General features: G+C 39.7%; 1 protein-coding gene across 1 annotated transcript in view; it reads left to right on the top strand.

Annotated features, from left to right (window-relative positions):
- Adgra3 (adhesion G protein-coupled receptor A3) overlaps window positions 1-25,666 on the top strand; it is a 93,528-nt gene that overhangs the window by 27,001 nt on the left and 40,861 nt on the right. Inside the window, exons 2-8 of the mRNA XM_028765238.1 lie at window positions 3,920-3,991; window positions 11,299-11,370; window positions 14,649-14,720; window positions 16,363-16,434; window positions 18,309-18,469; window positions 20,717-20,930; window positions 25,129-25,293. Coding sequence (XP_028621071.1) covers window positions 3,920-3,991; window positions 11,299-11,370; window positions 14,649-14,720; window positions 16,363-16,434; window positions 18,309-18,469; window positions 20,717-20,930; window positions 25,129-25,293 — 828 coding nt within the window. The remainder of the gene's footprint in view (window positions 1-3,919; window positions 3,992-11,298; window positions 11,371-14,648; window positions 14,721-16,362; window positions 16,435-18,308; window positions 18,470-20,716; window positions 20,931-25,128; window positions 25,294-25,666) is intronic.

The raw sequence follows: 25,666 nt of genomic DNA, 5'->3' as shown, positions 1-25,666 counted from the left end.
AAATTACGTTCCTGAAGTTGAGCTGTGTAGTTAGTGCTCTTAAAGTATATTTTCAAGTTCCTTTCAAAAAAAAAAAAAAAAAAAAAAAAGGAAAGCCTTTTAGTGACTCCCGACATCCAGGGAGTGGTTTCTAGTGACAGCTCTAAGATTTCTGATACATTTTGGCTCAAATAGCAGCTGAGGACTTCTAATCCATATCGTTCCATTTGCTTGTGATTTTTAAAAATCCATCTGCATTTAAGTCTTCCTCTTTTTTCATCTTTGTGGAGATGGCACAGCACACTAATTTGGTCCTGTGTGAAATGATAGCGGGTTTCAGAGTCTTTCATACAGTTTCTGAATTGAAGAGCTGAGAGCCTGCATAGCTTGCTGCTCCTTGTCTATAGATCGTGTCTTGTTCACATCATTAGTAAAGGACAGAAATGAGTCTATATAAGCTCTATAACTCTGGCTGAGTTTGAAATTTCAAAGGTGTCAGCAAAAATATTGATTATGAATGGGTTTTAGGTTCATCGTGATATATGATATTAAGCACCTGCTGGTTCCACAGCCCCCCATTTCAAAATTGAGTATAAAAGCTGTCTGCAGCGTAGATTTATTCCTTCCGATCCTGTTTTCCTGCACAAAATCCTTAAACACATCCAGTAATGTGTAGACGGAATATATTAACTTGAGGTTGTAAACTATATTTTAAGGTTACAGTTATAACTTTTTAAGTGTGATGAAATGTCTTCCTTTTTACTTTCCTCAATAAAACCTATCATTTATTGCAGTAAAGCCTTTATGACTGAGGAAATGACAGTCCCATTGCTGAAGCTATACCAAATCACAGGCAGAGCCATTCAGTCAGTGCCTACTAGTCCTTTGCAAGTTTCTTCCATAGCTGAGTTTCATTCTTTACTCAAAAATGGCGTCTTAAGTCACTGAGATGGATCGAGTGTATATTTTCCCCCAGATTTTTGGGTTAATGCTTACATCTACTGTCAAATGTAGCAGCTTTGCCTATTAGAACATGAATCAGTGTAGAAAATTAAGAGAATCTCGGAGGGATCTTGGTAATCATTCTAATGTAATTACCCTCCTTTTAGTCTTAAGGATGCTGAAGGCCACTTAAAAAGTGAAGTGACTGACACAGTCACTTTGTAGAGTCTCTGTTAATCTGGTCTCCAAATAAGACTGTTCGCTCTACTTCTTAAGGTGACAACAGCAGTTGCTCTATGAGCATTGTTTGATAAAAACCAACCAAACAAAATAAGTAAATAAATAAATGTGCTCTTGAATCTTAAATCACTGTGAATTTCTCTTAGCTTTTACCTCTGGGAATATACATATACTCAAAATTAACTCAAATTAAAGCAAAAATTCTTAAGATTCATAAGTTTACTACCCGGGGTGGGGTACACCCTGAAAGTAAGATATTTCAGAACTTACAACATGAATTGTAAACAGTCAAAGAGAAGTGAATGTCAGCCTTATCACCACAATAACATTGAAAGGCTTCTGGGTCTCCTCTGTTTCTGTTGGTTGGTTGTTACTACATATAGATTCTTTTCTGTTTGGCAGTATTAATTTTGTTGTTTGTTCTTTAATTGATGTGATCATATCCTTCCCCCTAGGTAGCAGCTTTACTGGACGTGTAACCTAACTCTGCCCCGTTGAATTATATTTGTCCTCTGACCTTGGCCTTTTAGCATCCTCGGGCATTTGTCTGTTGTGTATCATGCTGAAATCGTGCCATCAGGGACAGGATGCACTTGGTATTATGCTGTATTTGGTGACTGTGAGAGCAGGCTCTACCTGATGAGGGCAATGAGGGCTGGGGCTCTTGCTGTGTACTTCCTGGCTGCTGGAGAAACCTGCTAGCACAGATGCTAGGAGCTGTGTGCATGTCTCAGTTTCTCCTGGCCTGAACCAACTACTTTTTTTTCTTTTAAAGATCATTGTCATTTTCAATGAAGAAAATGCTGCTGTATTTTAGTGAAAATGCTTCTGCACCCTGGTTTTCTCATTCTTACTGTTTTTGGTGTTGCCTTTGCTTCAGTGATGCCGTGGAGCAGGATAGAATGCTACCTAATGAGGTACTTTGGTTGTAAGGTATACGTTGACCACATAGACACTGAATTGAGGAAGGACATATGCATCAGAATCAGGAAAACAAATCCTGTATCTTAATGGCTGCTCACTGAGTGTGCCATGCCTTTTAAATTTTCCTGTTAGTGTTTATGAGGCAGTTCTTGTTCTTCACATCTTATGAGTCAGGGACGTCTTTGAGAGAGCTGGTGAGACCTGCTGGGGAACAAGATAACGTGAAAGTGGTAGAGCTGGGCCCTGAGTGCAGCAAGCTTGACTCAGAGCTCTCAAGCACATCACAGTAGCTAGTCTGCCATATTTATCACTGGGCAGGGATCCCATTTCTCTCCCTCTGCCCTGTTCTCCCTGTGTTCTTTCTTTTACAAATCGGACTTAGAGCAGAAAAAGCTCAGTGACAGCTGGCTTTTCTGTTTACTTGTTATATTAATGAAGAAGTCAGAGACACACGCCTACAATCTTGCCTTACAGAGGTACCCTGTTAGTATTTGTGTCTCCATGTAATGACTGTCCTACCTAAAAGGCTGTTCCATGTGTGATACAGGCTACTGTTCGCAATGACAGTTGTGTGGCTCTTGGCCAACCTGGTTGGATATTGAGAAATGTGGGTAGAGCAGACATTGTTTGGGTTCAAAATCTGACTGATGGAGCTGCACTCTTCTTACAGAGGACCTGAGTTCAATTCCTAGCACCACTGTCAGGTGGCTTACAACTGCCTGGGAACCAGAGCCCTGTCATAGCTAACTCCCTCTGCTGGCCTCAGAGGGCACCTTCACATATGTTGTGCATGACCACGAGCACACAGACATGCATAGAAGTAAGAATAAAGTCTTTGAAGTCTAGCTGTTGTTTGCTAATATCATCTGGCTGTTCGCTTAGTTCTTGTTTTTTCTCCTCTTCATGTTCTCACCCTCTTGAAGTATGTTTTTTTCACCTTGTTTTGACAGTCAGGTGCTTAACACTGTAGAAAATTCTAGACTATAGAAAGGAAAGAATAGAAAATCCATTCAGGTTTTTTTTTTTTGTGTGTGTGTATGTGTGTGGGAAGTCCTGTCAGGGGCACCCCTCTGACACTGTGGTTTTAGTTTGGTTTTTAATGAACACTTCTCTTCAAATGTAAGATAAGCTATGATGATAGATAGAGCCACCCTGTCTGTCATTGTGAGCTAAGGCTGAGCAGGCCACACGTGCACACACACACACACACACACAGACACACAGACACACACACAGACACACACATACACACAGACACACACACGCACACACAGACACAGACACACACACATACATACACACACTCATACATACACACACACTCACACACACATACACGCACACACACATATACACACACGCACACATACACACAGCTAGTGTATTTGCAGATTGTTAAACTGTAGGGAAGACCCAGCAGTATCCACACAGTATCTAAAATATATTTCTTTGTTAGGTTGGTACTTTTTGGGTCACATGTCATGTTTTCTGTTAAGTTTCTAGTTGTAACATAGGTATTTAAGTTCCTGAGCTGACTGAGTGAATCAGTACATGGTGCCTAGATTTACCCTGTATTGAACCTAGAGCTATTGTCACTTCATTTTGTCCTTGTTAATGTTGTCATCTAAACATGACCAGAATGATTTAAGATGGGACAAGATGTGGAAGCTGTTCTGGGAAAGAAACTCCATTATTATGATGTGCCTAAAAACTCTGGTTACAATGATTTCTGAGAATTCTTTCTGTGGTTAAACATCATGAGCTTAGTTACTTTGATATTGATGGTATGTGCTAGACAAGTTATATATATATATATTTTTCTTGTCATTTTTAGGATTTTGAGCAACAACAAGATATCTGAGCTGAAGAATGGTTCATTTTCTGGGTTAAGTCTCCTCGAAAGACTGTGAGTATTCTCTCTCATGGTCATTTCTCCTGATTTAGATAATGTGTTTTCATTGTAAACCTGCCAGTGGAACTGCCAACAATTTTAATTAAAATTAGTTTTCTTTAATATTTTATTTTACAAAAGTTCAGGAAGTGATGTTTAAAAGAGAAGCAATTATGGATTCAGAGGTCAGTACTCTGCCTGGGAAAAGCCAGATACTAATCCCAGTTTATATGGGCTTCATGTTTGGTCACAGTGTCTGCGCTCTGACATGAAGTGATCAAGCAATCCCGACAGTAATGAGCCAGTACTTACTGATATATTATACATGACAGCACATTGATAATGAAGGAATCTGTGCAGATCGAGTCCAGTAAAGCTGTGTACTAAGCAAGCTGTGGACTTAGCTGACCACTTACTAGCGTTGCACAGATGTTTTAAAACTGTATCCTAAGATGATACATGTCCTATCATAAAATAGAAGGCAAATTTATCAACAAGTACCACTCAGGTAAACTGGTATTGTCTTCAGTATCTTGGAATATAATAATATTTTTTACTTAAAAGTTTTCTCATGAGCTGATGTCTTACTGACAGTCATTTTGGGTGGATTTTAGGGAATGGATATGCTACTTGTGTTCTGAATGCTGTATCACGGATCATGTTTAAAATTGTACTGGTAGGTGGACATTTACTATAAACCGTGGAAGTACATTAGGGAGCCACATCATATGTAAACATTTCTGTAAAGTTACAATCTAACATAGTTTTCTTGATTCTCTGTTCTTCTCAAAATTCTGAATTTTCTGTACTCAGCATTCTCCTCACCATTCATCCAGGGGCTTCTGCAATCAACCCCCCCCCCCCACCACCACCCTTGGCATCAGATTGCTGAGGTTGCTGAAGTGTTGCTAAGGCATATACCACCTAGAGATCTGTGTCCTTTTTTGCATGGCCCTGTTCTTTTCATTTTACTACATAGCTTTAAGTTATGTGTATATATTATTGATGTCCAGATAATTTTATAATAGTATATTTACATACTTTATGTATACATGTACAAAGTGTGTAAACATGCAGAAAGGCTACGAACAAACGTGTATAGATGCACAAAAGCTTTCTTGGCACTTCAGGACTTAGTATGCACATTTTGTATGTTTGTTTGTATTGACTTATTCCTGTCATGGTCCTCGTAGTCCCTGAGTCTAGAGGATGTTACCTACGTCCTCAACTCCAGGTCTGACTGTGCTGAAACTAATCCTTTGTACACGTTCTGTGAGTTGCTTCAGGAATGGAGATTTGGATCAGTTTGGTTGAGTGGAGATGTGCCTGAGGCTTGAGGGAATGAATTTCCTTGCTGTCAGGAGAAAAGAAGGAGCCTGTCCTTTGTCTGCTGGGAGCAGTTCACCAGAGTGGGGTGAGGAGTGATTCTAAGCAGTGGGAAGACAACTGCTGGACCCACATCACTGGGCATTAGAATGGAGAAGGCAACATCTTCCCATCAGGCATTCTTCCTGAAAAACTGTTAGCAGATATCCCGGCATGCAGCACAGTGCTGGGCATTTAGTATATGCCGAGCTGGCAGTTGAGGGGATTCCCATGGTCAGAGGAAGGGTACAGGCACTTGCAGTTTATCAGTGGTGCCCGTTGTATAGAGACACTCTGCTTGGCTTCATGTGGTTGCTCATGTACACCATAAACACTGTGGCTAGCATAGCTAGTACTCAGTGCGGCACTGGGAATTATGCCTTTCTGCCATGTAGTTTTTAACTTGCTTTGTCTTTGACCATATTTTCTGCCTTTTGTTGATAATAAATCTCTAAAATTGCCAAAATAAATTAAGTTGCCATTCTGGGTATATTAAGATACATTAAATGTTTTTTAGCCTTTTTAATACCTGAATTCCAAAATACCACCAGGTTTTTGTGAGGAAAAAAAAAATATGCTTATTCACAAGACTTGAGTTTAAGGTTTCTTGCTGACTAGTGTGGTTCATTCCCAATTGTTAAATCAATCTCATGTGTTATGCTGGGGCCACTTGAGTAACTAACTCAACATCTCCTTTCAGCTTTTGACAGAGTGTCTTTAGGTCCTAACAGCTGAAATGCTTCTTAGTTTCTAAGGAGAGCCAGTGTCTGCTCTTTTGTTCTTTCTTTCAAGGTTGTGCTGAGAGGGATTTGGACACCTGGAATACCGCCTTATGAATAAGGATTATGCACTTCCATTGTGGAGTACTGTGGCTCTGAGAGGTGTAAGGAGCCAGCCACATCTGCTCTGCTTCTCCATGTCTTTTAGTGTGAGATAATAGTTTTATTATTACTGTTACATTTATTACCTCATTTGTTGCTATTTGAGACATGGATTCATTATGTAGTCCTGGCCTTGAACTTGCAGAGTGCATCCTGCCTCCTAAGTGCTGGGATGGCAGGTGTGGGCTGAGGCAAAGTTGAGATGTTTATATTTAAGGCATCTCATCCCATAGATCACTTACCTTTTCCTAAAGAAGCCAGTGCTTTTACCAAGCATCTTGGTAATTTTTCTGTTGTCATAATAAAACCCTATGATCAAAGCAATTTTTAGAAGAGTTTATTTAGGTTTAGAGTTGCATATGGATAAGAGTCTATCATGGCTTAGAAGATTGACACCCAGAGGCTCGGCTAGTAACAGAAGCAGGAAACTTGACAGCTCACATCTCAACTGTAGCTTGAAGCAGAGAACAGCCTGGACGTAGGTGGGACTTTTACTCCTTTGGTGCCATGCTTCCTCAGCAGGACCACACACCACTTAGACTTCCCCAAACAGTACCAGCAACTGGGAGCCAAGGATGCAAATGTCCAGGACTATGGAGGACACTGCTAATTCCAACCACCACAGGTACTTTTCTGCGGAGAGATTTTTGTTGGCTTACTGTTCACCGAGGCAGAGAGGTCATGGAAGCCAGGATAGCCTAGGAGGGTGGAACAGCTGTTTGGGGCTGTGTTAGGTTATCACCTCACACAGTGATAACATATAGTGATGATGTAGTCCCATGGTGATGACAGAGAGGAAGTGCACTGTTCCACCTGAAGCTGGCTGGCTGTAACTCTGAAAGGCCAGCCCCCTGCACCCATAGTCACACATCTCAAGTAGCCATGCCTCCCACCTTAGATCTTTCTCATCCTCCCAAAACAGTGCCACCTGCTGGGGACCCGTGTTGCCATACCTAAGCTTGAGGGGTGACATTGTGCAGTGAGACCAGGCACTTAAAACAGGCCTTCAGTTTGTAAAATCAGGTCTTTTGCTCTTTCCAGGTAGATTTCTATGACCGAATACATTGTGATTTAGCAGCACGTTCTGAAGTTAGGCTGCTGTGTACTAGACACACTTTGCATTGTTGGGGAGAGATTAAATGCGAGAGTCTGACTATAAATATTTTTTGGCAGTGTCTGATTAATATGGCTATTATTAAATATTATATAATATGTCAAGAATTCTTTATTATTAAAGAAAAAGTGTATCTTTAAATCATATTACACTGCTCAGTTATTCATGAGAGGTATTTTGTAGAATCACACACAGTTTATCACTGACCACAGATTTATGAACTGCCTTAGTGAAATCAGTTTCTCTTGTTGAAGCTGTTTAGAATCTGAGAAGGGAAACTTATGCTTTAAAAAATAGGGCTGACATTATATATTTCTATTTGCAGAGGTTTTTTTTTTAGCTTATTGAAAATAAATGAAAAATAGGGATTGTTTACTCGCAAATGTATACCTCTTTGAGGTAGACGTAGACAGTGGTGGTCACCTGGAGAGTAGAGAGATAGGATATAGAAAAGGTAAGGCTGCTGATGTATGTACCTTCTGTTAAGCAAGTTAGGACAAAGGGAAAGTCTTATTATGAAAGCTTGCATGCAACAATTGAAAAGACCAAGTTATCTTTCAAATCAACAGTTTACTCCCACTCAGCAATTCAATAATGATTAGCAGTTTACTACCTCTCCTCACTGGAATATGTCGTTACATCATGTATACATTTGAAGTCAGTGTGACAGACAGCAAGACACTGTCGTCTCTGAGAAGTGTTAATAACATTGTGTGAGATCCATGTTCTTTACACTGTAGCTTGGTGAGTAGCTGGGTGACTTTTGTGGCTTTCCGTAGTTGACTGATGTTTGCACAGGTAGGGAGAGGTTGTTAATGTAACTGTGTCTCTCAGCTTCGCTCTATTGTTTTATGCAGTCATCTGTCTATGCACCTCACCTCTGTAGATTATCTCATTTCCCTAAGGCACAGTAGGATATGCTCTTGCAGGATTTGACGTTGGGGATAGAAACCAGTGCCTCTCTTATGCCAGAGAAGCTTTCTGCCAGTGACTACATGTCTGACATGGAAATGGTCCTTTCTAGACTTACTACAAAATATGGCCACAGTAGATGAAAGTAGGGAGGCTTGAGTGTGACAGGGTCAGGGTCTCAGGGATCTTCGCCAGTTGCTCTAAGGACTTTGCCTTCTTTTTTCCATCTCAATTGATGAGAACTTTTGGAGGTTTTAACAGAAAGACATGATCAAAATTCTGCTCAGGAAGATCACTAGCAATGGAGACTAACTGAGGAGATAGGATACATGTGAAAACAGTCTTAAAATCTGCGCTCAGATAATGCCATGGGGGTTGAACAGGACCCGTGTGACTTGAGACATTATTATCATATACAATAATTTATTTTTCAACTTCATTTTCAAACATCCAGTGAGGCTGAAAGAATATTACCTCCAGCACCTTGATTTAATGATGACCAACTTCATGGCGTGTTTGGTTATCAATTTTTCAATTGCTCTAGGTATAAATTTATTTAGCTCCTTTAATGAATTCCTACTGCATGAAAAATGTGCTTAAATCCTGACATCAAGAACTTCAGCACATTTTCTTCGTTTTTGTGCATGAGGGTTTATAAGAAGGAAAGATTGAATTTTTTTCCTCCATTTTACTCCAAATGAAAGTTGGGTAGATAGACAAAAGTAGCTCACGTCATGGCGGATAGGAAGTAGAGAAAGGAAGGGCTGGTGCCTAGCTGTTTACCTTCGAAGTCCCACCCTTAGCAAACCCCATCTACCGGGGAAGTTTCAGCTCCTAGAATTTCTACAACCCGTAAAAAGTAGCACCACCAACTATGGAGATCAGGTGTTAAATACATGAGCCCATGAGGGACATTTCATTTTCAAACCATAACACTCAAGGAAGTGTACCAGAGCTCAGTGGAGGCCATGACAGACAGGACTCATAAAAGTGAAATTGGAATGGTCTGGAGGATTTCTAGTTAGCTTCGTGGATTGAGTGGGAAATGACACATCAGGAATGTTGAGCAGATGAGCAGAGAGCTTCCTCATCAGAATGTGTATGTGAATTTTCCCAGGTGACGTTTCCAGAAAGCAGCCCCTGCTTTGACAATTAGAATAAGCTTTTAAAAGAAAAAGATAGAAAAGCTCCCACTGCACACACTTAGTTTTCTTTAGCAAGGAGGGCAGTAATGTGGAGTGTGCCTCTCAGATGAGATGGAGGAAACCCCAGGATCTTTGCTCAACTTCGTCAGACTTGTTCTTTGGAGTCGTTTCTTGAACATAAGTAGACAGGGATTCTGATGAAATCCGAGCTGCAGTGGGTTTGAGAAGGCTGCCTGGGGATTGTGTCTGAGTCCTCGAGACTCCATGAGCATGGGCTTGAGGGTCCTTGGTAGAACCATAGCTTTTAGATGACCATGCAGGCCACCTCCATAGTGTAGAACAAGTATTGTTAAAGTCCAGGATCTGCTTCTAGGATGGCTTCTCAAATCCCAGATGAAATACATGGGAGGGACTCTGGAATTCAGAGTTACCTATCAGAGTTACCTATTGTTCTGGCTCGGTTCGTATTCCTCTCCCCATTTATGTTGTTTGGCTGTTATTGTATATGTCACCAACCCACGTGTGAAGAGACATGGCACAGGAGACTCGAGTGGCTGTGTAGGTCAAGGCTGCTACCAGTAGAGATAGACTTGGGGAGCAGAGAGGCTTAAGGACTGTGTTTGTTTGTGGGCATCCATCCTGCAGAAAGAAGACCAGAGGACACTGACCCAGTGGACAAGACTTTTAAGTTGGTCCTGGGACACAGGGTTACTTAGGGCATCTGGGTAGGCCACCTCTTGGAAGGAATGTATGATAGGTAGAAGCACTGGCTTTTGCAGAGGTCTAGCTCATGTTTGAATGGATTGTCTTTGGAGGCCTGACCCTCTCGTAGGTAGCTGGGCTGGGAGACATGACTGTGCCACTCACTGATGCTTTGCTGTGCTTGAATACTGGTGTGGAAATGTCTGGCTGCTTGGGAAGGAGAGTAAAATGAGAGGGGGTATAGGCTTCCTGGTTTGCTCTGGGCTATATATTGTGAGGTATAATGTGTTTATTTATAACCTCACTTTATGGAGAACATCACTATAGAATCCCAGGGAGGGAAAAATATAAAAAGCAAATCACAGGACTTTTAGAGTACGTATTTTAAAGATATTTTTTGGAAGAATTCAATGATATTTGTGATAAGCACAACCATGTATAATATATATCACATCATATGTGATACGCACATATTATAAAAGTATAGCATGCTAAGGAAGAAATTATAGACATAATGGGTGTGTGGTCCTGGAAAGCTGGCTTAGTGGTTAAAGTGCCAGCTTTGCACGAGTGAGGACCATAGTTTGTATTTCCTAGAATATAATCTATATAAATGCCTGGTAGGCATGGCAACCTACCTGTAATTCCAGTCTAGGGAGGATGACATAGGAGATCTCCAGAGCAGTCTGACTAGCAAGACCGTCGTCAAGCTCTGGGTTTGATAGAGAGACCCTTCCTTAATGAGTAAGGGGGAAGTGTTAATGAGCATGATTCCTGACACCAACCTTGGGTTCAACACATGCATGCACATATGCATTTGTACATGCAGCCACATGCACATGCACTCTCCCTGTATGCAAACATGCTTGCAAACAATGCATACCACATATACATAAAAATGGCAAAAGGAATTAAAACAAATTAAATAATATATCTGTTTTAAACTGGTTGAATTTTCCAGATGATTAGGACCCTGTAACCTTTTATGACATCTACTTTTGTTTGAAAGAAAAAAACTTTGAGGTCAGATTTTTAAATTTGAATTTGCAATTTGTTACTCAGTGCTGGGGAGATCTTGGTGTAACCTTCTTTGCTTTGGTTTTTCTCCCATACTGGTGGTTCTGTCTGGCAGGTAAGTGTTGTATGCTGAAATATTTGATGACATGGTGACTGTTCAACTAACGCTTACTTTTCCTGTCATAGGGACCTCCGGAACAACCTTATTAGTAGGATAGCCCCTGGTGCCTTTTGGGGACTGTCTTCGCTGAAGAGATTGTGAGTTTTGAATTGCTTGCTTGTGAGTCTGAACGTCTCCTTCTATAGTTAGCAGTGAACTCCAACTTGACAAAAGAGGCTCATCTGGGCAGGTCGCTGCCAGAGCAGAGTAGTTAAGTGTTCTATCGGTATGCTTTGGGTGTTTCTCTTGTACTAACAAACATGTTATCATGTCAGCTCTGTAGCCATAACTCTAGAGATAATCCTCAAGCTGACTCCAGTCAACTCTACTTCTTTTGAGTTACAGAAATTCTGGCTCTGCTAATGATGTAATGGCTTGCCATTTCCTTGTGTACTTTTACTTCAAAGCCTAAAGAGTTGGTTTTATTACTCTGAAAGCTAATGTCTTGCCACAGTTTCTCACATTTGGGAAGTGAAGGAACTAAAGCCACGTAGACCACACCACACAATGTTCTTTGTAAAGACATTTGCTGAGCTTTGGCCTCTTACACTCCTGCTTCTGTAGAAGAACTCAGGCTCTTGGTGCATGCACAAAGCTGTAGAGGGGGGAGAAGTGACCTCTCAAGTTGTTGGTCTGTACTTGTATGAAGAAAGACAAACTAAAGAGAGAAAATCTGATTTGTTAACACACATGTGCTATACAATGTGGGCAGAGTCAGGAGTGAATGGCTGTCAGACAAGGACGTAGGACTCTGGCTTACTGAGCCTCTTTGAGAGGGCATGAAAATAGTTTTAGAGAGAAATATCCGGATGAAGGAAAAGGATTCATAGTAAAGGAAAATGGAGAATTAACGCTAAAGTGCTACCCTGCCCAAAATTCAGGAGCTGGACCAAGTTCTCATCATCCCTTCCAGTCACTGATGCTTACGTTCCATGACCTTTTTCCCCTGACCTCTTCCTTCTGTTATCTTTACATGTTATCTCTTCCCTGTGTGGGTCGCTACTGTCTTCACAGCAGCTTGGCTAGCAAAAAGGTTAATATTTATAACACCTCCATGCCGAGATACAGGCCAAAGGAACTTAACTGTCAGCTAAAGACAGTTTCCTGACAGTGTTTTGAAGGTACCCCAGAAAACCTTAAGCTCTTGTCTAGTTCCTTATCCTAAATAATGTCTCAAGTACTGCCGTCTAAAAGTTTAGTAATCCTGTTCAGTAGCATTTAACTTAATTACTGGTAATTGTGCTAGGCTTTGCCATAGCCTGTTTGCATTGCATCGCACAGTAAGTGCTCTTCTGGTGTTCCTGCCTTGTAAGGTAATTGCCATTTACAGTGTTCTCCCTGCCAGAAAATACATTCTTAATTCCAAACAGCTGACTTGTAATTGAGCTTATAGCATACAGCTTGCAAGCTGAAGGATTCCTACGTGTAGACTCAGTGGGATGTAAAGATAGCCATTTAGTCAGTGGTTGCTAGCTTTTATAGACCGAGACTCGCTTTCTTGCAAGGCTTTAAGTCATTCATTTCAATGGCCACACAAAGTGTTTTGTCAGTGTCCATGGTTTTGTCTGTACTCATAGATAATTAGAGTCAGGAAGATTAAGTAGCTTTTGAAAGATTAACTACTAGGAGTAGTTGAAACTCAAACCCATTCACTTTCCTCTTTGCTTTATCAACGAATTTAAGCTGATTCTCAATCCAAATGAAACTCATTATCAATACCTAAGTTCCATTTAAGTAGGCATAGCTATAATGAAATTGTTTCCCAAAGAGTCAATGGTAATTACATCACTGAAAGCTCAGAAGTGAGCTAGGGTAATGAATAGGACCAAGGCACAGTTGTTCAAGCAACAGCCCACAAGATGATACCTCATTTTCTTAAACAGTAAAACCTAGAAATAAAAGAAAAATCCACTTACAAAAATCCGGCACAATTAAGTGCTTGGCTTTAATATCCTCAGGAGCTCCAGCAATACGAGCGTGAGAGCAGGCTTTGTGTGGCTTAAGGTTACATTAGCCATCCGGAAACCAGAGCTAAAGCATCCTGTTCTGCCTAGATAACTCAGGGCGGCTTTTGAAATACGAAAGGGAAAAACTCATTGAGGAGATACCCAGGTCAAATGCTCTATTCTTTGAATTTATAGTCAAAACCATGCATTTTCTCCTGTAAACCAAGTGCACAGTGAGGAATTTAGAGGCTTTTGTTTGGAAATAGGCACTTTAAGTACTCTCTTCCTTTTTATCGTGTAGCTCAGAGTGTAACAAGAAATAGCTTTCTCTATGACAGAAAATGATGTGGACATTAAAGGAAATGGATAAATATTTTTGAGATTTTAGTTTCTATAAATTTCTGATTTCTCTATTAATATTCCAGATGAAATTGAATTATTTAAAAATGTAACAACTAATAACCAGAGTTAGTCAAGTCCACTAATGAACAAAGATGCAAGGCATGCCATTACAGGTAGAATGAAGTTGCCTTCCTACTCAGTTCTCCTGAAACCCAGGTTAAATGTAAACTTCACTGTATCCCTTGCTCCAGATGTGAAGTAAAATTAGAGAGAAAAGATGCAACAATGTATAAGCTAGCATCCCGGGGCAGGTAGGAGGCAAAAGCAGGCAAAAGCAGTTGTCTCTTGAGTCTTACCGAGTTCAGTCTGTGGAGGGCAGGGTGGAAGAAGAAAAGTTTAAGAATTTGTCCCACCAACCTCCATGTGCATACTGTGGCACTTGCATACTCTTGTGCTCAGGCATGTTCCTCCTAATATTAAATAGTAATAATAGTTAATTGTGAATACATAGAAAGAGGGCACATTATAGATTAATGAGAGGAAAATATTTAGAAGGTAATGGATGCTAGGAATTGTTAGACATTAGGGTCAACTGGCAGAATAATTGGGCTGTTATCTAGATGTTGTTGAAAATCATTTGGCTTGAGAGTGAATGACAGTTTTGTAAGGTAAAAGCTAATTTAGTGCCCCCCTTCATTCTAGTGAGGACATCTGAGTAGCTAAAGGGTGGAGTACAGAAGTCATGTTGTTAATTCGATTGGAGAACTGGGCTAAGTTCTCCAGCCCCTGTCTTGGTTGACTTGCCGGAGATTATAGTAAGATGCAGTGAGTCTCGTTTTACTACTCTAGTTTTATCTTGAATAATTTTGTAGAGTCAGTGGTTGGAATATAATTAAATAGCCTCTTGTCTCTGTGTGCCAGAAGGAAGATAAACCAAAGCCAGTGTTCTGGAGTGCCCTTCGAATCTCACTTGAGGGAGAATGCAGAAAAGAAGGAAGGGTCTTATAATGTTCTTGACTACTGAGTGTAATCGGGCCTGTATTAATTAAGAGAAATAATTAAAGACACACCCTTCCCCCTTCCCTTAGGGACCTGACAAACAACCGAATAGGTTGTCTGAACGCAGACGTATTTCGAGGACTCACCAATCTGGTTCGGCTGTAAGTACCATTTCTACCCTATTAAAATGTAAGGTATTTGAACCAGTAGATACTCAAGAGGTTTTGAACATCAGTGGCATATCAAATATTCAAGTAGTAAATGTAGGCTTTGCAGAAGCCACAGGGATAGGAAGCTTACATCTGGGTCAGGAGATGTAGTATCCTCAGAATAGAAGATGGGTTAAGCATCCCTTACTAAAGGAGTATTTCAGAATTGAGGTGATAGCATATGCACAGGGAGATGCTTTGCAGGTGAAACCCAAATGTAAACATGAAATTCATTTCTCTTTCATCATCACCCCACAATCAGAACCTGGAGATAATCTTACACAGTATTTTAAACACTCTGTTGCATAAAACACAAGTGTCATGATATACAATTTTCCATGCTGTTGTCATGGAGTTCAAATATTTTGGAGCATTTTGGATTTGAGATTTTCAGATTAAGGACTTGTAATACACTGTGTCAGCACACCAGTCCTGTGGTCTCCCTGGAGGTCATCATGTACTGATTCTGAGTGTTGGTGACTGTGTGGTATCAGGGCTGGCATTCCACTCTCAGAACCCATTGTTGCAGATGTGACAGGAGGCAGGGTCACCTGCTGAGCTCAACCCTGTCCTTCTCTACCCTCCCTCCACAGTTGGCACTGTCATATAGAAGGATTCAGCCCATACCTAGGAGGAGAGTTTGACCTATTCACAATCCCTAAGTCTCTGTCCTGTGCCTTCCTGTGTCCTGTTCTGCCCCACCTCCCCTTCTTGAAACCTACAAATATATCTGTCTTTGTGTTTGAATGGTGCTGTCATTTTTTTCCAGAGACTTCCATACTACTCTAATGTTAGAAACCCCAGAGGGTGTGCTGTCTATCCTGAACACTCACCACCATAATATATTAAGTACCTATTTTCTATATTTTCATAATGATAAAATGATACTTATTGTTGAAGATTACAGCACTACAAGTTAATATACTGTTCTTTTTACATGTGAGGCATATCCTTGTCACAGTTTTAAGTAAGATATTTTTCTATATCTGGAAATTCTTTCTCCTTCTCTGTATATGTACACACATAATTTCTCCCTGTATAATATGTGTGTGTGTGTGTGTGTGTGTGTGTGTGTATATATATATATATACACATATATATATATATGTTTATATACCCTTTGGTGTATAAACCGAAGGGTTTATAGAGTCCAGTATTTGCATGGGAGAAGGGCAGGAGAGCTTACAGAGTTGCCCTGTATTCCCCGAGCCCTCCCCACCCTAGGGCATATTATTTTGCTTATATTCTCTCTCAGTCATGAAGGCCATTCTTTCTTCAACTATTTTTTTGTTCCTTTTCTGAGTGATCCTGAGTGGACATGTGATCAGGCCTTCATAAGGAGTCTGTTAAGTCTTCCTGATGAGGGCAGAAGAATTTTCTCTCGCATCAGGTGCTGTAAGCTTCGGCCTAGTCCATGGTGTGAGGTGGAGACTGATGCATTCCCTCTTGTTTTAAGAATTCAAGTGGCTTTCATGAATGAATCCTTCATTGCATTTGTTCTGCTCATAAGACATTTAAGATGATGTATGATAAGTAAAAATGATGTGGAGCTGGGTATCTTACGAAGTGAACCTGTTTCTCCCCCCCCCCCCAGAAACCTTTCAGGGAACCTGTTTACTTCACTGTCTCAAGGAACGTTTGATTATCTTGGCTCTTTGCGGTCTTTGTAAGTAAGAATTCTTTTTTGTATCTAATTTATATCCAGTTTTGAAAATTAAAAAACAAACAGTGGCTATGTAGCTTAAGAGGTTTTATGCGAAATGCCTTGCAGATTTACCTTCAGGAGCCACCTTCTGGCCTGAAGCCCACGAGGTAAATCTCAGGAGATATTTCAGACTGAGATGGCCATCTCGGAGTGTGTCCTTTCTAGCTGTGGTCAGAAAGAATAAACCTGCGGACTTGGTCCTCACGACTCCATTTTCAGATCCACATGTTTTTGTTGTCTAATTAATGCCCAGGGTATAGCCCATTACTCCTTCTAAAAAACGCTTTCTGGGACTATTTTATAATTTAAGGATTTAATTCTGTCCTGTAGTTTCTGCTCCACTTTAAATCCCAGCTTGTTTCTGCTGTTCCGAGGAGTGTTTATAGAGAAGCCCCTCAGTGGACGATTATATTCAGTTTTTTGTAGTTCTCTATATTGTTTTGTTCCTCTCAAACAGAGGTTACAAAAGAGTCATGTTTGAAAATTAATTATATTTCAAGATAATCATTACTCTATTTTAACCTATAAGTTGCACTGATTTTTATTAGAACCACAGATTGTATATCATATTTTCATTATGTATAATTTATTGGGTTGAGTCATTTTCCAGGGAGCTCTTCCTTTACCAGATGCCTTTGATTAGTAGATGCTGCCCCCCTCCCCCTCTCAGTGCTGGCTATTGCACATGCCAGGTAAGTGTTTTGCCACCAAGCCACACCTTGTCTTTTAGCCTCAGTTGCAGGCATCTCAGAAATAATTTCATCCAAGAAATGGGAGACATTGGCAGTGTTTTTAGTCATGAATTAGAGATGCACCAAACCATTCTTTTAGTAATATTTTAAACGTTATTATCTCTTTGCTGCATTGTATCCTTCCTCTGGCTCACTTTTTTGACTAGCCTATGAGATGACCCCATGTGTTAACCAACTATGAATTAGAAGCATGCCCACCTCTGCACTTGGTTGACTTAAGGCTCCTGTGCCGTCGTGATGAGTTAATACTGATGCTTTGTTCCTACTCTTAGATATTCCATGCTGGCAGGGGCAGCATCCATAGTTCGTTTCAGTAGCTAGATCTACCACACTGAGCATCATAGGGATAGTCATTGGTTAGTGAAAGGAGTGCTCACATTAATGGGCTGATAACCTAATCTTCCTTTCCTATAAAAATACAAAGCCAACTGCTCTGTTCGATGCACAATCTCTGTTTTTGTTCATAGTGACTTTAAAGTATTCTTATTCTTACAGTCTGTGTAGAGTCATCCAGTGTATAGGAGAAGAGTGTCATAAAATGGTCCCTACCTTTGAAAAACTTACAATCCGGCCAGCTGTCCAGAATATGACCACAGAATAGGCCTGTACTCGTTTATCTTGTTATTTCATTGCCAAAATCAACAATAGAGGTGGCAGCATTTGGTCCAGGAACATGGCCATAATGCTGTAAAATTTGGGAAGGCTTCAAGATCCTGTATTATTATCCTGTGCTTTACAGTAAAAAGTAAAGGCTTGCTAGGGTGGGTTAGGACCTGGTCTTCCAAAACACCAGGGTTTGGAGATTTGCGTAGAAGAGTGGGATAAGAAAGATGTCTGAGAAACTGAGTGTTTCATTTTATTATTTATCTCAGCTTTGATAAGAAGCAGTCCCAGTATCATGGGAGGTATTGGTGGGATCTGGCACTCAGATAGACACTATAAGGAAAGGACTAACCAGTTTATGATCCACCCCTTGTGCTTTACAACAAAAAGGCCAACAGCTATAACAGAAAGGGACTAGTCCAAGTCCAGAGCTCACAGCTCCATGATGCTTTCACGGCCATCCTAATCTATGTGTTGCAGAGAATTTCAGACTGAGTACCTTCTGTGTGACTGTAACATACTGTGGATGCATCGCTGGGTAAAGGAGAGAAACATCACTGTGCGTGACACCAGGTGTGTTTATCCTAAGTCACTGCAGGCCCAGCCAGTCACGGGGGTGAAGCAGGAGCTCTTGACTTGCGGTAAGGGAGAAATCAAACTGAGAAGTGTTTATCCTGTTTTGATATGCTATCATATTTTTCTTGACAGATTCTGAAGTTCTTTTGACAGAATCTCAGCACAACAATTAATCCCAAAGAATTTAATAGTATGTAATGTAAACCAGTGGTTAAGGTGGTCAGATTAGAAAACAGTCTTTCCTTGGCCTCTAGGTTGGCTCTTCTTGGTTCTGAGCAGATTGAAAACCAGTTTCCGAGACTAGCAGAGTACTCACGTTTCCTCCAGTAGGCAAATGGGGAAGTTCCCGAGAGTAAGATGGTCTCAGGGTGCTCTCACTATTTATTTGTAGGAGTAGACTCTATAATAGTCTCTGGTTTTTGCTTGTAATTTGGGTTTTGCTGTGTTGGGAACGAAACTCAGCCTTACACAAGCAAGGCAAGTGTCCTGCCACTAAGTCACACCCCAAGCCACATAATATGACCTTTGAACTATGGTTCGGCAGTATATGTCAGTTCATAAAGGATTGATGTAATTAGACCTAAGGATTCTATATCTGAGAGTTAATTTAAAGGAATTGATCACTTTGTATATAAACATATGCTGAAGTTCATAATTATAGAGAAATAGTTGAATGACTTTTGGCATTTCCATTCAATAATGTAGCATGCAATTATTGAAAATCATGAGTTTGAGAAATCTCTGCAGACGTGAGAGAAATAGTAGTTACTGTGTAAAATGATAAAAATGTACCATAGGAGTAAAAGAGATATGTGACAGGCACAAAATAAATGATCTTGTCTTTCTCCCCTTTCTCTTTATTATCAGTAACATTGTTATTTTACAAGCAAGGTATGGTCTCTGAATGAAAATTAAGACTTACCTGAAACAAGAAACTCAAAGAGAGCAAACTGTGTGCATACTTAGTTCATGGTATTCAGGGATTGCTAGTACTGAGAGCTTACTGCTTAACTTCTACAGCTTTTTCTGTATTTGCTTAAAAAAAAAAAAAAAAACCCTGCCATCTTACTCCTGAAGGTAACTTTCTGAAAGTTGAGATAATGTAATCTTCCTGCTTACTATAAAATAGAGTCCCATATGTAGATGTAATGGAATGGCTTTCTTCTTCCTGCATTTTTAGCTTATTAATAATTTCTCACTCCATAAATAACAGTGGTTAATTTCCTTGTATATATGTTTGCATATTTTTAGTTTTGATTTTTATATACTATTGCTGCAAACAGAATTGTTGTATGAGATAAATGAACGAAAGATTTTTAAAGTCTTTTTAGTGAACCAGTGGTATTTGTATACTTTTTTTGTATTTATATGTAAAATCTTTCCCTTTCTGACAGAGGGAGGAATTATGTTTTAAACAGTGATTGAAAGAAAAGTTTTTTGTTTTTTGTTTTTTTTTAAAAAGCAACCTTTTTTCTTTAAATGTTTTAAAATGTTCACTATATACATAATTTTGTAACCAGAAGAAAGCATTTTAATCCAAGGAAATATGATCACCAGAATGTATCTTTAAATTGTAACCATCATTTATTCTTCTGTAGCTCCAGGCTCTAGATCTCAGTACTTTGTTTTTGGCCTTTTTCTTTGCTCCTATTTGTGTTGGTGTGTTGTTAGGGCATTGCTGGAAAGGAAGAGCTCTGCATACCAGGAATGAATATCAGATGCTTTCAGTTTCAACATTGTTAAAAACTATGACCTATTTGCTTTAGTCTGTTTCCATTAGAACGAAATATGCAAAGCCGAGTAACATTAGAGATAAGAGATTTGAACTGTGGCTCAGGATCATGCTTCTGCATTGCTTTGGCCTCTGATCAAGGCCTCATGGTAATAGCGTCACGATAGGAGTATGTGTGGAAGTAGGAGATGGCATCTTAAGACAGGAAGCCACATGCTAGGACTCAGGCTCTGGCTGCTGTACCAAGTTACTCTTGTAGACTCATTCCAGGAGATCAGTTTCTGAGGGCAGCACCTCCCATAACTTAAGAATCTCCCAGGAGACCCATCCTCTTAAAAGTTTCATGGCCTTGTACATTGCCACACTGGGCACCAAGTTTCCAGAACATGACCAAGGGAGGTTGGGAGCCATAGCTCTGACTGGACTCAATAGGCACACTGGGACTAGCAGTAGAAGGCAGGAAACTGAGGCGTGTTTGTGCTTCTACTATCATCAAGTCCCACAGGATATCTGTAGCTTCTAAGTCTAGTACATGAACTGCTTGGGCTTCTGTTCACTCCATTCTTTGTTTTCTGTCTAGATCCTCCCCTTGAACTGCCATCTTTCTACATGACTCCGTCGCACCGCCAGGTTGTGTTTGAAGGAGACAGCCTTCCCTTCCAGTGCATGGCTTCCTATATAGACCAGGACATGCAAGTGCTGTGGTATCAGGATGGGCGCATCGTTGAGACTGATGAGTCTCAAGGGATCTTTGTGGAGAAAAGCATGATTCACAACTGCTCCTTGATTGCGAGGTACAGTGCTCCTGGGTCTGCTGCCCTCTGGGCAGCTAGGCAGTGCCTAGCTGGAATTTGTGATTGCTGTTTTTCCCCTCATTTAAAAATGCCCTCAACAGGACATTCCTTTCTCCTGATCATTATTGTCACCCTTTTAAATTAGTTAACTATCTCCTTATCTAGTTTTGGAAGGAAAAAGCTGAATATAAAAGGGAAACACTAAAAGTTGAAGTCCTTTTCTTTAAAATTTTAAGAGGAAAATGTAAACTTTTAGTATTAAACCTAATTGCTAGCCATTTCTGCCACTAAACTTTTATTTCTCTTTTAGGAATCACCACCCTTTCACTATTTTGTCTTCTGAATAATGCTGTTTTAAGAAACTTTATCTCCCATTTGTCTCCTCGCCCACTCACTGCTAGTGTAAAAGTATAACTCTGAGCTGTCAAACCTGTGGCTGGTTGGTCAGAATGAACTCTATAATGTATAAAAGCAGCCTAACATATGTGTGTTCCCCTTTTGGGATATAGTAAAGATTGTCTTCTTGATTTTCTCTCTCTTGCCTACTTGCCTGCCTAGAGCGTGGCTGGGAGTTTTCCTAAAGTAAAACATCAGCTTCCACATCACCAAGGCAGGGATGCTGTGAGAAAGTAAGGATTCTTGAAACCAAAAGTCATCCCTGAAACGTTAGGGTTGAAGTCTCTGGTTTACAGGTTTGTTTGTTTGTTTGTTTTCCTGGAAGTGTATTTCCATTCAGTGTCTTCCAGCGTTTAGAATAGATGCTTTTAATGCTTGCTCTTACACCCATATCTGAGTCACCTTAGGAGAGTCATGACTCCTGACTATATTTGTTTTGCATATGGTTTTAAAAAATATTTCTACACTAATAATATTGAGTTAAATCCCATACTTTATCATAAATGTACAATGAAAGAAATACTGATAAAGCATTGTGGGCCAGCTCTGTCTCACTGAGAACTTACATTTCTAAGCAGTTGCTTTACAAATAGTTAGATACACAGTTATATAATATCTTTCATGTTGCTTTTTTAGCTGACAGAATCAGAAATATTTACAGTCTCACCATGGAAATAGTTTATGACTTGATTCTTCTAGGTTCTGTTGTATTCTTCTTAGGAGAACTAAGTTTTATTTGACTGGGCAGTTAGCTTGGCTGTCTACTTGTAGCTCTGTGTCTCTGGTAGGTGGCAACTGAAATATGTCTGTGTTTCGTGAGAGCTTCACTAGGTTTAAACACATGACTTCACACATGCTAGGGATATGCTCTGCACTGAGCTACATCCATAGCTCCTGGATGGATTCCCTGTGTAAGATGTCGGGGCTTTTCCTTTGCTCTCTCTGGTGTTCTAACTTTTCAGGCTACAAAGATTGTATATTGGTGTTAGGGGAGCCTTGGGCCAAAGCCATTTAAAAGTGTCCCGATTTCTTTCCCAGTGCCAGTCCCTTCTTCCCATATCAGATCTTTTGTAGATTCTGTCTGCTTTTGATCACTCTCTCTGTATCCCAGTGTCTACATACTTACACTTTATTAGTGTGCTCAGAGCTGCTGACTGCTCACTGCAGGAAGGATGGTTTAATGTGGGCTTGGAGTCAGCAGCTGAACTCCCTGTTAGGGTTGATATTAATTGTAAAGAATGATGTATTCATTGCTACACCTTCTTTACTGTGGTGATAATTACACAGGCATATACCTATGTCAAAATGCATCAAATTATGTACTCTTACAGAGTTTATTGTATAAATAGTCAATAATAACCCAACTCAACAACACACCTTTACAAACAGCAGACTCTTCTACATACAAAGAGCTTTGGTTAATTTAAAATTCTAAAGATGTCTGACTAAAGTGAATTTACATTATAAATCTGTTTCAGAAGTCATGCTTAAAGTATATATAATTTTTTACAGCAGCACAAAAAAAAATTCTAAGAAAAACAACTTAGCCTAACTTTTTTCTTGTTAGAAACACTTGACTGACATGACAGTCTTTCATATGAAGATGGAGAGTCTAGTCCCCAGAGTTCATTCTAGAATATGTAGAGAGAGGAAGCACATGGCTGTTGATGTGGATGAGGTTGAAGTGTATTGATTCCCGATAGGTCTCCTGATGTCAGTCATCCTTCATCTGTAAGACTCTGTGCTTGTAGTTTTCTTAGAAGATGAAATTCAGGCTGTTTCTTTCTTCTTGAATCTCCTTAAGTCTTGAGACCTGCTGTCTGGGAGAATCCTGGGACTTTTATTCCAGTAGATGCTTTTTAGACATTGAAAATACTGTTAAAAGTATCCACAAAAACAGTTGGCTTAGTGTATGAAGAGCCATGGTTTTCAGAAGGTGCAACCTATACTAGGGTTCACATAGAATAATCCTTAGGAGCACTAACATTGGTTAGACACCATGTGACTGCTAGCTACTAGTACAGTGTCCCCATCAAAACCTGTCACATCTCTTGATGGCACCATCTTTGAAATGTGGGACTTTAGGCAGTTTGTGGTGGTCAAGTACTGTGTCAAAGTATTATGGAAGAAGAGAGTGTCATTAGCCTGATTAGATTCTGAGCTATGATTATTTTTATAGTAGTCAGCAGGCAGTTACCTTCCTTGTGAAATCATTGTATTTATTTAAAAATAGGGTTAAAATTTATTGTTTTATAATTTTTAATTCTATTTTGTTTTAATTGTATCTTTCAAACGACCAGGCTAGTAATTCATTAGAATGTAGACACATGGTATTTATGTTCTTGTTTTTGAGCTTAGGCTGATCTTGTGGTCTTGCCTCAGCCTTCTCCATGCTGGGATCTTAGTGTGTTCCACAATGGCTGCCTTGGTTTTGACACTTACCTTACTACTGGAGCTACCATAATTATTATTATTTTTTTGAGGCATATAGTGATAGAGTTACGTAGTAAAGGCTCTTGAGTTGAGCTTGCAGCCTGGATTATATATGGTTTTCATCACCATAATCTCTGTGTACTTCATTCTAGCTTTCCATAGCCACCCAACATAGAAGTCTGTAGACTTAATGGTTATTTAATAAAGAGTTTCAGTTTTTATGTACCTTATCATTAAAGTATTTATTATAGCTGTTGACTTATTTCTTAGCAAGCGAATGTTTGCTTTCTTTGATTCGGATTGTGACAGTGCCTTAGAGCTTCTATTTGGATACTAGCCCTTGGTGACATGGGAGAGCTGACAAATGTGTGTTCACTTCTAGACATAACTTGATAAGTTAATTAAGATGATACATGCTTTATGTCTAATTATTTCTTATCATTTGTGTCTACATAACAATAAAGCACGGTGAATCATATAGAGGAATAGAGGTTAATTGAAGGTTTTGACACTTGCTCTTTAATTAATAGGTTTTATATTAGGAAATTATGATTTCATTTTGGGAATGAGATTTATTGACCATTATGTAGAGATACAGCTCTAAGGGGAAACATAGTTTCACATAGAAACTTCTTTAGGAATCATTAATTGGTCATTTACTAATCATTCTTGGGATTTACATTTATTCAGTATGTATTCTTACATGAATGCCACACTGTGCATGTGGGGTTCAAAGGATTTTAAGGCAGGAGTTGATTCTCTCATGCCACATGTTGAGTTCTTGGAATCAAATTAAAGTTATCCTGCCTGGCAAGCATCTTTGACTGTTGACCTCCCCCCACCCCTGTTTTTAGTTTTTATTATAACCTTTCACCACAAGTGTTTCCCATTAAGTACTTTCTTTGTTTTTATGTGTGTGAGTGCTCTGCCTACTATATGAGTGTATGTATGGCCATCACGTGCATGCAGTACCTGTAGAGGCCAGAAGAGGTCATTAGATCCCCTGAAACTGGGAGTTACAGATGCTTTGTGAACTATGTGGGCCGCTGAGAAACCTTGTTCTGCCATAAGAGAAGCAACTGCTCTTAACCACTGAGCCACTTCTCCAGCCTTGTCTTCTTAAGTGTTTTTTTAATCACTTCATAATTGACCTTTCCTCATGACTATTTTGTTCAGAGTCTTTGAAATGGTATGACTTACAGAGATGTTTCCACTTCTGCACTGGCGGTTCTGTGCTTCACCATGCTTGAGGACTTCCTGTGTGTTACAAAGCGTTGGACCCTATGCCTGCCCTCTCTCAGCTCTCTTTCATCTTCAGGATCCCAATTGTGTTTTTTGCTCTCTAAAATCTTTTTTTTTTTTAATGTAGTGCCCTAACTATTTCCAATATTCAAGCTGGATCTACTGGAAATTGGGGCTGTCATATTCAGACCAAACGTGGGAATAATACAAGAACTGTTGATATTGTGGTATTAGAAAGCTCTGCTCAATACTGTCCACCGGAGAGGGTTGTGAACAACAAAGGTGATTTCAGGTCAGTGACATGGAAATACTAGAAAGGCTATTTTTCATAAAGCTTTGTATTTTCAATGACACATAATTGGTCTTTCATCCTCAATAACAAAACTCTGTGTGTGTGTGTGTGTACGTATAGATCATACACACACACATACGGATATTCACATATATATTTCACATATATGTGGAATATTCTTTGTAGTAATAATTATAGAATCATTTATAGAAAAAAAAGATACTTGAACTTTTTTGCTAGCTATTGATTTAGGAGCCTCTGGAATGATAGTCACTTTAGAAAAAAATATCCTTTTTAAAATCTTCCTACATGCATGCAGTGTATCTTGATTAAATCCACTCTTGCTCTCCCCTGTCACCTTATCAGATGGTTT

Source organism: Grammomys surdaster, unplaced genomic scaffold (assembly GCF_004785775.1).
Source record: "Grammomys surdaster isolate TR1022 unplaced genomic scaffold, NIH_TR_1.0 150, whole genome shotgun sequence".
Classification (NCBI taxonomy): Eukaryota; Metazoa; Chordata; class Mammalia; order Rodentia; family Muridae; genus Grammomys; species Grammomys surdaster.
This window is presented reverse-complemented; position numbering and strand designations above follow the sequence as displayed.